We start from the raw sequence: 12,223 nt of genomic DNA, 5'->3' as shown, positions 1-12,223 counted from the left end.
CAGTAGGAAGAGATATCTACACTCCTGTTTCTTTGGACATTGCTTACTGGAATTCTTGGAAAATCACCTACCTCCCGTATCAACTGTGACCCAATGGGTTGCAGGAAGTCTTGATTCCAGTCTCCATCCCCGTCCCAAACTGGCCACGCTCCCAGAGCTGTACTGAAAGGGTGCTGCAGTGTTGGAGGTGCTGCACTGTGAGACACCAAGGCCGTCTCTGCCCTCCTGGGTGGAAGTATGCTCTGTGGTGCTATTTTGAAGAGTAGGGGAAGTTCTCTATCTCTTAATCACCATTGTTGAATCTGGGAGCTCACCTCATTGCATTGGCTGCTACATCCCCTATATTACAGCAGTTACCCCATAATCAAACAATAAAGCACCTTGTGGGGGAGGGGGGGGGGGGAGTCTGGCACTCATGAAAGGTGCTATATAAATGCAAGTCTTTTCTAATACTCATTGGTCTGTGTAGTTTTTATTTGACTTTTCTTTTTCTTCTGTTAGTGTCTTGCAAAGATGTGCCTCTTAATTGCATGCTATATTGGGAAGGGGGGTATTTTTCATCAGTTGCTTTTATGTATTGTGTGTCCTTGTATAAATACAGTGATAATCCATTGTACAATCCTGGTTTAGGGATGATGCCTTCAAAAGGTAACTGGCCCTATAGTAAGTTATGTGGTCCTTGAATTGACGAGTTTATCACTGAACCTGACTTAACTAAATCTATTAACATCATTGTTATTGAAATTACTTTGTTCTGTCGGTTAGTAAGTGGAGATGAGATGAATCTGTACCATGAATTTCCTGGTGCTAATGGCTAGCATTTCAGGTTAAATTGGTGGATTGAGGTTGGCTGCAAACGTTTGGCTGAAGTTCTCTTTTCTAGTTTGTGTTAAGTGTTTGATTTAGAAGCTGAGCGTAACAGGGATAATTAAACTTTGGGTAATTGGATCCAGAAGGAGGCAGGTTGGGAATTACAAAATGAGAACAAAACATTCCTAGCTCCAACAATGTCTTCCAATAGTTAAATCGAATACTGGAAATCTGAAATAAAAACACGAAGATGGAAATGCACAGGTCAGGGACATCTTAAGAGTGAGGAAATAGAGTAAAGATATCAGACCCGGTTAGCGATGTGACAGGATTTGAGCAAAGGGTGGGTGAGTGGGACAAGGACAAAAGGAAGGATTGTGATAGGGTGGGAGAGATTGGAGATGGGAGGGGCTGGTTTAGCACACTGGGCTAAATCACTGGCTTTTAAAGCAGACCAAGGCAGTCCAGCAGCACGGTTCGATTCCTGTACCAGCCTCCCCGAACAGGCGCCGGAATGTGGTGACTAGGGGCTTTTCACAGTAACTTAATTGAAGCCTACTCGTGGCAAGTGATTTTCATTTCATTGGTCCCAGATAACCTAACTCTAGTCATTCAAAGGCAATGGAGATGGGGCAAGAGAATAACTCCCAATGCCGGAAAAGCTCAGCAGGAGGTGGAGAGAGAAATAAGAGTTCACGTTTCCAGTCTAATACAGCCAGTCAGTTATAAAGCCATATTTGGTTTGGTTTATTAATTGTGTTTCTCCACGGATGCTGCCAAACTGTTTTTCCAACGTTTTGCTTTTTCAAATTTCTTCTAATATCCTGTTGAATATCAGCTGAAGGCATCATAAATAGCATAGGGCATACAGTCAAGCCCTCTTTCGTTTGTCTCTAACCCCTCCACTGGCCACCATAATGGGGTGAAGCAGGAAATCTCTTGAAATTAAATTTCTACCCTCATTTTCCCCTTTCTATCACAAACTGTTTATCTCTGCCTGTACTCCATGGCTTTGTCCCCATCACAGTGAATCTGCTGTTGTACACATTCCTTTATAAGAATATAACTAGAAGTCCATTTGGCCCCTCGAGCCTGCTCTGCCGTTCAATAAGATCATGGCTGATCTTTTTGTGGACTCAGCTCTACTTACCTGCCTGCTCACCATAACCCTTAATGCCTTTCCTGTTCTATCTTTGCCATAAAAACATTCGACAAGGTAACCTCACCTGTTTCACTGGGCAGGGAATTCCACAGATTCGCAAGCCTTTGGGTGAAGAAGTTCCTCCTCAACGCTGTCCTAAATCTTCTCTCCCTTATTTTGGGGCTGTGCCTGCCAGTGGAAACAACATTCTTGCTTTTATCTATTCCCTTCATAATTTTATGTTTCTATAAAATCCCCCCTCATTCTTCTAAATTCCCATGAGTCTCATCCCAGTCTACTCAGTCTCTCCTCATAAGCCAATCCTCTCAACTCTGGGATCAACCTAGTGAATCTCCTCTGCACCCCCTCCAGTGGCAGTACATCCTTTCTCAAGTAAGGAGACCAAAACTGTACACAGTACTCCAGGTGTGGCCTCACCAGCACCCTATGCAGCTGCAACAAAACCTCCCTGCTTTTAAACTCCATCCCTCTAGCACTGAAGGACAAAATTCCAATTGCTTTTTTAATTACCTGCTGCACCTGCAAACCAACTTTTTGCGTTTCATAATGTGATTATTCCAGTGCTCTCTAACTTGACAGAGGGGGTAGGATTCTTGCTTTCTGGGTAATGGTTTTGATTTTGCAGGTGTTCCAGGCTGATTCTGCCAGTGGAGTACTGAGGAAATGCTGCGCTGCTGGAGGGGGAGCATTGCACTGCTGGGGAAGAGTGGGCTGGGGGCACGCTGCACTGCTGGGGAGGAGGGTGGGTCATGGGCAGTGCTGGGGAGGAGGGTGGGTCGTGGGCAGTGCTGAGGGTATGCGGCACTGCTGGGGAGGAGGGTGGGTTGTGGGCAGTACTGAGGGCACCGCACTGCTGGGGAGGAGGGTGGGCTGTGGGCGTACTGAGGGCATGCTGCACTGCTGGGGAGGAGGATGGGTTGTGGGCAGTGCTGAGGGCATGCTGCACTGCTGGGGAGGAGAGTGGGTTGTGGGCAGTACTGAGGGCACCGCACTGCTGGGGAGGAGGGTGGGCTGTGGGCAGTACTGAGGGCATGCTGCACTGCTGGAGGTGCCTTCTTTTGCCTGAGATGTTAAATCAAGGTCCCATCTACTCTCTTGGCTGGAGATCCCATGGCAATATTCCGAAGAAGAGCAGGAGAATTTGCTTGGTGAACTAGCCAATATTTAAGTCTTTATGTAATCTCTTGAGCCTCTAGTCAGAACTCTAAACCAGTTTCAGTTTATTGATGTTTCTCTTTGTTTAAAATTGTAAGAATTTTCCAGAACCGAAAATGGATGTTGAGCATAGAGTGCCACATTGGGTCCATGGGTCGGGTGCCACATCCTCGGGCTAAAGAAAGGGATTCGGTAACCTCCAGCCTGCTAGTTTCTATCTTGAAATTAATGAACTGAAATAGATTTGCAACCTTGGCATGCACTGGCTATTTGTTTAAATAGAGGTCTACCGAGATTCTTTGGTTACTTGCTATTGTCAGCTGTGGTAATGTTAATTGTGAATGTTGTTCATTCATTACAAGTCTTTGCGAAGCAACCATTTCATACCAGGGGCAACGGAGGAGTGATGTTCCGTCCTAAAACTGCAGCATGAATATCGCCCCCTTTTCCAATACTGCTGTAATGTTAGTAAATAGAGGAAAACGTGGAATTGGTTATTTATTTTCACAGTAAACTGCTCCCCCCGCCCAGCCTTTTGCAGTTGTCTTATGTTTTGGGGGTAGGCACGGGCAATAATTTATTTGACTTGTGCTCATTTTCAAGTTTGAATACTTCTTCCTTCCAGGTCCTCTGTCACCCGAAACTGACGTTCCAACAGATCTGGCTCCTAAAGCGTTGGAAAGGCAACGTGATCACCCAGTGTTACCAGACGCTGCATGCACGGTACTCGAATTAGAAAATGTCAGCAAAGCGATTGAAGCGGTGAAGGGTGAGGTGGAACAGCAACAGCACCAGTTACTGATGTACAAGTCTACCTTGGAAGGTGAACATCACAGCTCTCCAACTCCGCTGACGAGCATGTTTAGGGGCGCCTCTCCTGATAGCAGCATGGTAAACATTTTGACACCTAAAACCGCAAACTCTACCACCGTGTTCGAATGTGAGCTGCAAATTGCTTGCTCGAATAGCGTTGCATGCAATTCAACGCTGATATCTCCCTATTCTACAAGTCCGCATAGATCTAATGCCTTAATGGAGGCACCTGAAGAGGATACGTTGCAATGTATTCCCATGGCCGGTTCCAAGATCAAAAATGATTGCTCACTTTTGAATAAATATGTGATTGACCGGTGCAGGCCGTGTACTGATTTGGAGTATGATCCAGTGTTAAACTACTCGTCCAGCATGAAGCAGACTATCAAGAAGGGATACGTAGAGGAGAAACAGGAATTCAAGGGAATTGAGCAAAGTCCTGGAAAGAGGTCCTCTCTGGCAATTGGCACAGCAAGGAGCTCCCAATCCTTTGAAGCCGAGATGAGCTCTGATGATGAGCTTGTCATTGATGTGCCAGAATTGCCCCCACTTAACCCTCGGGTCCACAGGAGGTATCAAAAGAAAGATGACGCTAATGCTTCAAACCTCAGCTTAATTCGTAAAGTTAGGCAGCCAAGAACTGCCGAATCCACCAATCCGGTTTTAGGTGGGGAAAAGTCAGTCGACAACTCAGTTGTCAGAAGCTTCACTTCAGAAACTAGTGAAGAGAAGGAACTGAACTTTGGTGCTGGGCAAAGAGAAAAGCAAAGTGACTTGGGTGAGGGCAACCAGTTTACCAACGTAACAAATGGTCAGATGGATAATGTTGGCAAGCACCTAGATGTTCCGAAGCCTGATTCCAAAACCAAGGGAATGGAAGGACCACTGAAATTAGAACTGGTTAAAAAGAACATTTCTGCTGCTTTTGGTAATACCGATGGAGTTAAATCATCGAATCGGAAATGTAGAAGTGTGGTTGTACCGGAGAAGTTGGAAGTGGGTGAGCAGAAATGCAAGAAAACTAAGGAGCAAAAGTTAATCCATTTGGAGAATTCAAAAAGGGCAAATGACAAAGTGTCTCGGGCTGAACGCGGGAATCCATCGCTGCCCTCCTCTGCAGTAAAATGCCACCAAGCCGGGACTGCAAACAAGAGGAAATACGTCAGGAAGTTGGAAACTTGGCCGAATGCCGATCAACAAAGGCCAAAGATACAGAACCAAGATGACCATTTGGGCCATGAAAAACGGGCTGGAAGCTTCCAAATCACAAGCGAGAAAGATGAAGACTCCTCTCTTTCTGATGAAGATTTGAAATCTTCAGAGGGATTGGACTTCTCTGAATCTGACCCAATGGAAGAGTGCTTGAGGATTTTTAATGAGTCCTCAAAACAGGAAATTAGTGAGACAGACATGGAGCAGGTATTTACTGTATATTTGCAGTGCCTTTTTTGAGATGGAAGAGGGGTGGGAAACAAAATTAAGCAAGTAATTAACACTACGTTCAATGTCAGATTGAGGCACAAGCCAATGCATTTTGCTTGAATATTTGCCAGTAATGTGTGTAATTAGCCTGAAGTTCTAGTTTAAAATTGAAGTGTTAATGCTCCCTGGCTCACAACCATGTGGACCTGTATCTGTCACTTGTACCCAAAGAGAAAATGCTGGAAAATCTCAGCAGGCCTGGCAGCATCCGTAGGGAGAGAAAAGAGCTAACGTTTCGAGTCCAGATTGTCTGCATCTGGACTCGAAACGTTAGCTCTTTTCTCTCCCTACAGATGCTGCCAGACCTGCTGAGATTTTCCAGCATTTTCTCTTTGGTTTCAGATTCCAGCATCCGCAGTAATTTGTTTTATTTATGTCACTTGTAGTTTGGGAATATTCATGACCTAATTGGCATTTATTTGCACACTCTCTTTCTAAGAGTTTCACTAACTGATCTACACTTCATTCTCTTCTACAAACTATCTTCGAGCTCCTCAATGCTGGAATGAATTTGATTCTTGATTTTCGGAGTGGAAAAACTCCAAAATGGGGGTAAATAAAATTAGCAGTGTGTCAAGCTGTTAGGCTAACAACGTCGAAAATTGTTAGTGGTTTAATTATATCCTTTTTAAAAAAATATATATATATTTTTATTCTCCTTTTTCACATTTTCTCCAAATTTGCACCCACCAACATTAAACATTGAGCCGTAATGAATACAATGTTAATCCCCATATCAACAACAACAATCCCATCTTCCCACCAAACCCCAAACAGCAGCCCGCATGTTAACATAAACAAATAACAAAAAGAAAACAGGAATCACCCATAGTCACCATTAACACATACAGTCCCCCTCTTTTTTCCCCCCTACTAATGTTCAATGTTATCCAGTTCTTCAAAGTGCATAATGAATAACGCCCATGAATTGTAGAATCTCTCCATCCTTCCCCTCAGTTCAAACTTAACCTTCTCAAGAGTCAAGAATTCCAACAGGTCCCCCTGCCACGCCAGGGCACAGGGTGGAGAGGCTGCTCTCCATTCCAACAGGATCTGTCTTCGGGTGATCAACGAGGCCAAGGCTACAACATCTGCCTCCGCACCCGTTTCCAACCCTGGCTAGTCCGACACCCTGAATATGGCCTCCCGGGGGCCCGGGTCCAGTTTATCGTGCACCACTTTAGAGATTACCCTAAAAACCTCCAGCCTTTGACGGGACCAAAACATGTGAACGTGGTTTGCGGGCCCCCCGCAACGTTCACACACATCTTCTACCCCTTCAAAGAGTTGGCTCATCCTCACCCTTGAGGTGTGCTCTATATACTACCTTCAGCTGTATCAGCCCCAACCTCGCACACGAGGTGGAGGCGTTCACTTTCCGGAGCACCTCCCACCAGAACCCCTCCTCCATACCCTCTCCCAACTCTTCCCCTCACGTTGCTTTGATACCTTCCAGTGGTGCCTTCTCCTTTTCCAAATAGCTCTGTAAACCGCTGACACTACCCCCTTCTCCAGTCCCCCTGTCGTCAGCACCTCCTCCAGCAATGTGGAGGCCGGCTCCACCGGGAAGCTCTGTATCTCCTTTCTGGCAAAATCTCGAACCTGCATGTATCTAAACATTTCCCCTGCTCCAGCCCATACTTCGCTTCCAGCTCCTTCAATCCTGCAAACCGACCCCCAAGAAACAAATCTTTTAGTGGGTTTAATTATAGTCTAAGAGCAATTAACATTTTTATTTATGCATTAAGCATTTGAACTGAATGTGGTGCTGTACTCATGAACAATATGTCCTGACTCGTACCTATCAACATATTGTCTCTTTTTCGTTGCATTCCAGAGGTGCCTTTAGCTTGCTAAGCACAAGAATTCCCTCTCTGAACACATGCACACAATTGTAGCGAGCTGCAGGACATACACTTGGCCATCCCCTTAGAGTCTCCTTTAACGTGAAGGTGATTTTTGCTTTAACAGGATGAAAAGGTCAGGTTGAAATATTCATGAACTTCCTTGAACTGGAACTTAGTGGGGCTATAAGCTGTTTTTTTTCATATGAAATTCTGGCTTTGGTTTTTTTCTGTGCGATGGTTGAGTGTAGAATCGCTTTGATTTTTCTGTTTCTTCCCTCCCTTTTTGAATCTAGTTCTAAGGATGCTAGGTTTTCCCAGATGCACTTCCCAAGTGTAAATGTAAACCAATATATAGGGAGATTTTTGATAAGTCACCCAAACTCAAGTGATCTGCTCACAACCCACTCCTCCTCTCCAGCATGTGCAGAGGCACTCAGCAGGGAAGTTGAATCAGTGCAGAGAGGAACAGGAAACCCAGCTTTCTTCCTTAAACCAGGGGTGTTAATTGTAGTTCCGCCCCCCCCCACCCTCCTCACCTCCCAGATATTTCAGCTCAAGCCTGTAACTCTTATTGCAAAGTTTGTGCCGTTTTCTTTCAATAATCTGGCTAATGATTTGAGATGACATTTGTCCCATCTGTTCACGCTGCTGGAAAGAGCAACATAATGTGCCACAAATATAAAACCCACTGAAATATGTCCATTATTTATGTCTTGTGATTTAAAGTTATCGTGGAATAAGTCAGGCCTCCAAACTAAAGTGAGCGATTCTTGCTGGGTCTGTGTTTAAAACCATTGGGTCAATTTGCCACCTGTACGGATTTGTTTATTTTGAACAACTTGTTACCTCGATGGGTTGAGACATGGCTGTTTACTGAGATTTTGAATTGCACAAGTGAAATTTAATACATTACTGCTGTGCGAGCACCTTGATGAGCAGAGTGCAGATTTCTGTTCCATATGTATATATCTGATCCAGAGTGCTGTCTCAAACATCTCTGACAATCACCAGGTTTTGGGGAATTCCAAAAGTGCCAATGCAAGACAAAAGAAGAGGATTGCGCACGTTGCAAAATTTAATAAGGTAAATATTCTGTGCTGTTATGCTATCACTTAATGCTTTTGCACAATTAAAGACTTGAAGCGGTGTCAAGTTTGTAACCCAGTTAGAATGCAGAACATCATCGAATTCCTACAGTGCAGCACGACGTCCTTCGGCCGATCGAACCTGCACCGACCCTACTAGGCCATTCCCCTGTTCTATCCCATAATCCCACCCAACCTGCACATCCCTGGACAATAAGGGGCAGTTTATCATGGCCAAGCCACCTAACCTGCACATCTTTGGACTGTGGGAGGAAACCCGTGGAGACATGGGGCGAATGTGCAAACTGCGCGCGCACACGGTCACCCGAGGCCGGAATTTAACCAGGGTTCCTGGCGCTATGTGGCAGCAGTGCCATTAGTATCTCTTCGGAGGTATCCTTCTTTAAGCCATGCTTGCAAGTCACAAGACAAATCTCATCAGAATGAATTCTTAAAATAAAAAAGCAAACAATTCCTCAGAAATAAAAATGTTTAACAATATTTTTTCACGAAGCCACACATTACCTGAATATATTCGTTTGTGTAGGCAGTAGATGTTCAAGAATTGTTTTTCAATCCAAATTTATTGAAATATTTCCAAATATTAGACTTGGCCAATTGTTTATGTGGCAAATCTGCCTTCACTTTATGTATGGTATTTTAGCTGGGCAGATTTTCTGATTATTATAGTGCCTGCCTGACCTTTCGTTCTGTTTAACTTAATGCTATCTCAATATCTTCCCATAATGGAAAACTGCAATTTATTCACGTTGTGGAAAGCCACTTGTTATTGCAACTTAATTGGATTTGTGTGTGTACTGGTGAATCATTGTACATGTGCACCCAGTATCTGTACAAGACAGCTGCAGATTAATGCAGCACTTTCCCAGACTTTACCTCTTCCCTTATTAGCTGGTTACCACATTTAAAAACTCCACTTATTTAGATATTTTAAAAATCTTGAGTATACTTTAAGACTATATTGAGCAAGTTCCATTCAGGGGCTGCACCAGTCTCAATTAATGAATAACCTTGTTTAGAGATTGTGTTTTTTATTGATAGTGATTGATTGCCAGTTGTGATGTTATGCATCTGATAACTTTGCTAGACGTATTCTTTTGATTACCTTATTTTATAAGGGACGATCGAGTTGCAGCAGGGTTATTATTCCTCACGCCTCAACACCGTCAAAGCAGCCTTGTCACAGTCGCATTAAACTGGTCCAGCAACAGGCGGTGCAGTTAATAGCCAATGTGAAAAGTGCTCAGGCTTTTAAAGCGACAACCTCTGGTTGTCCTGAGCAGAAGCGGCTGGTTGTACAAGGAACAAAGTCGCAACCAGTCAGTGATGCAAAAGCAGGTAATGCTTTGGGATTTGACTACTGGATTTAACAAGGTCAGATGGCGTTTTTTAAAATTGAGTTTCTTGTAAAGTTTTTTTTTCTTCTATACAATGGGGTGGGATTCTCTGGTCGGCGAAATCGCGTTTGGCTATCGGCTGGAGAATACACGTTTACAACCAAATCGGGGGCGGTGCCGCTTTTCGCGATGATTCGCTCCCTCCAAAGCGGCGTACTCGCGCGCCGTACTCTACCCCCAACCGGCCGAGTTTCCGATTGTGTCGGCCGGGTGTGCTATCATTCATCAGGAATTTGGCGTGTCAGCTGAGGACTCAGTCCAGCACCGCCACAGTTGGGGGCGGTCCGATCCGCAGGCAGGGGGGGCTGGGGGTACTGTTGGGGGTGGTCCGTGGTTCGTGAGCCGGTCAAAGGGGGGGGGGCGCGCACTATTTTGCAGGCTGGGTCTGCAAGTGGCCGGCACCATGTTCTGCAGCCACTGAAGGCCACCACAACGCGCATGTGCGGCCACAGACCGAGCAGTTTTCCGGGCTGTGTCGGTAGCTGGAGCCAGGTGCTCCACACTGCTTGGCTGCTAGACCCCAGCTGATTTTTCGGTCGTAAAACGTCACCGTTTCCATGCCGGCGTGGGGCATGGCCTCAAAATCGGAGAATCCAGCCCAATACCTTTGTAAGAAAAACAACAAGTACTGGAAAAGCTTGGCAGGTCTGGCAGTATGACCGGAGGGAGGGAGAGGTAATGTTTCGGGTCTTGACTTTGTGTTACCCTGTAATTCATCAGTAATCTATCACCAAAAATTCTAAATGACCATCCTTGGCATATTTTCAACCAAGAAGAGCACAAGAGTGAAGGGTCTTGCTGAAATGTCATTTGACCTGTAGAATTAACCTTTGTTCCTCCACAGGTGCTGCCTAACCTGTTGAGTATTTGCAGCATTTTCTGTTTTAATTTTGGATTGCTAATATCTGCTGTACTTTAGTTTTTTGTTACGCCCTGACTCAAATTATAGTTTTTTTGTTTTTTTTTTGTTTGTGATTATATTTGACAGGTTTTTCTGTGCGTTCAAGTGCAGTCTTTAGTATAGCATTAATGACGGTGAATGATGTGGATCTCTGCCATCACTTTGTGCTCACTGATTACCTGCTGTAAACAGCTCAATGGTAGCTCCTTGTTGGGTAGTGTTGGTGGATTGTTAGTCCAGCTACAAGATCGCAACCCAGGCCTGAGAGGGTTTAAATGAGCTTCTTTACATTGACATATAATCACCGCACCTGTTCTCCCGACAATCAAAAAATCTGGTTCCCAGGCCTGGAATGACCAGCTCCGGCTTTTTGGATGTCCATGATGCTTCCCGGCTCCCAATTGCACGTTGCTAACTTTTGGTTGGCTCTTAAATCGTAATTTGCTCTGTTTGTTTAACCTTTGCTCTAGAGTCGCCAGGTATCTTTATGATGGTGCCACGAGGTTCAAGTTCAAGTAATGATCAATAACTCAACACACCAATTAGTAAGATTCAAAAACAAAACAAATTTATTATACACAGTAAATCACTACTCATGCATAAACTCTACTTTCTAGGCTATTTCTATCACTAACAGGCCCATACTTAGCTTCGGACTGGCCCACCAGGTCAGGGGATCAAATGGCCTTTCGTTCAGGTCCTGAGTCTGCAGGATTCAAAAGCTGGTATGGACTGGTAGTTGGGAGCGCCTATCTCGTAGCGAGCGTTGACTGGAGACTTATTTGCTTGACGGCAACAAGACAGGTCACTGTCGAGGGTTGGTTCGCGTTGCTGCGTGACCCTGCCAAAGAAGGACGATTTGAACTTGGGGGCTTTACTTTATAGTCCCCAGGGGCTTCCCGTCCTTCGGGGCGGACCCCGTACCTGGTTCCAAGTGATTGGACTACTTTCCGATCACTTGGATCGATTTCTCCAATGCTGAAGCAGTTCCCTGATCGCTGGGCGGTCCCCAAGTGTCTGTTGGCCTTCCTTTGTCTTGGCTCCTGCTGGCGCCGAGGAGTCTGGCTTGGCTTGGCTCCTGCTGGCGCTGAGGGGTCTGGCTTGGCTTTGTTTACCTTAACTGTTGCCATTGTGCCTGGGAATCGCACATTACTATGCAGGTGGCTGCTGGCTTCTGTGCAGTCTGGTTGTTTTGCATGTTCCAATATATGATTTCTGTATTCGCTAGTCTTTGCCTGTGTTGGCTGAATTTCCCTTCAGCCTTTGCGGTTCTCCATTTTAAGTCGGGAAGTGGCCAACTCAGGTGGCTACAACACCTAATATTCCATTCCACAACAGTCTGGCACTACTACACATGCACGTCAGTTCTTCAACACATTTATAAAAAAAATTTTTTTTAAAAATCTTCACTGTTCTACAAGCATTGTTTAATTTGGACTGCCTTGTACCATGGCGAAGGGTGGGTGGGGTGGGGGGTAGCTCACTAACTCACCTCGGTGCCTCATTCTCAACTTCAGCTCATTTTGTTCAGAGGGGAAAATAAGCTTTCT

At 45.0% G+C, this 12,223-nt stretch overlaps 1 protein-coding gene across 1 annotated transcript in view; it reads left to right on the top strand.

Moving 5' to 3' along the window:
- Window positions 1-4,181: 4,181 nt before the first annotated feature.
- The window catches only part of LOC140430109 (RNA exonuclease 1 homolog), a 42,809-nt gene continuing 34,767 nt past the window's right edge, over window positions 4,182-12,223 (top strand). Inside the window, exons 1-3 of the mRNA XM_072517625.1 lie at window positions 4,182-5,359; window positions 8,281-8,352; window positions 9,494-9,713. Coding sequence (XP_072373726.1) covers window positions 4,199-5,359; window positions 8,281-8,352; window positions 9,494-9,713 — 1,453 coding nt within the window. The 5' untranslated portion in view covers window positions 4,182-4,198. The remainder of the gene's footprint in view (window positions 5,360-8,280; window positions 8,353-9,493; window positions 9,714-12,223) is intronic.

This window comes from Scyliorhinus torazame, chromosome 9, assembly GCF_047496885.1.
Source record: "Scyliorhinus torazame isolate Kashiwa2021f chromosome 9, sScyTor2.1, whole genome shotgun sequence".
Lineage (NCBI taxonomy): Eukaryota > Metazoa > Chordata > Chondrichthyes > Carcharhiniformes > Scyliorhinidae > Scyliorhinus > Scyliorhinus torazame.
Note: the sequence above shows the minus strand (reverse complement) of the source record. Positions and strands in the feature narration are given on the sequence as shown.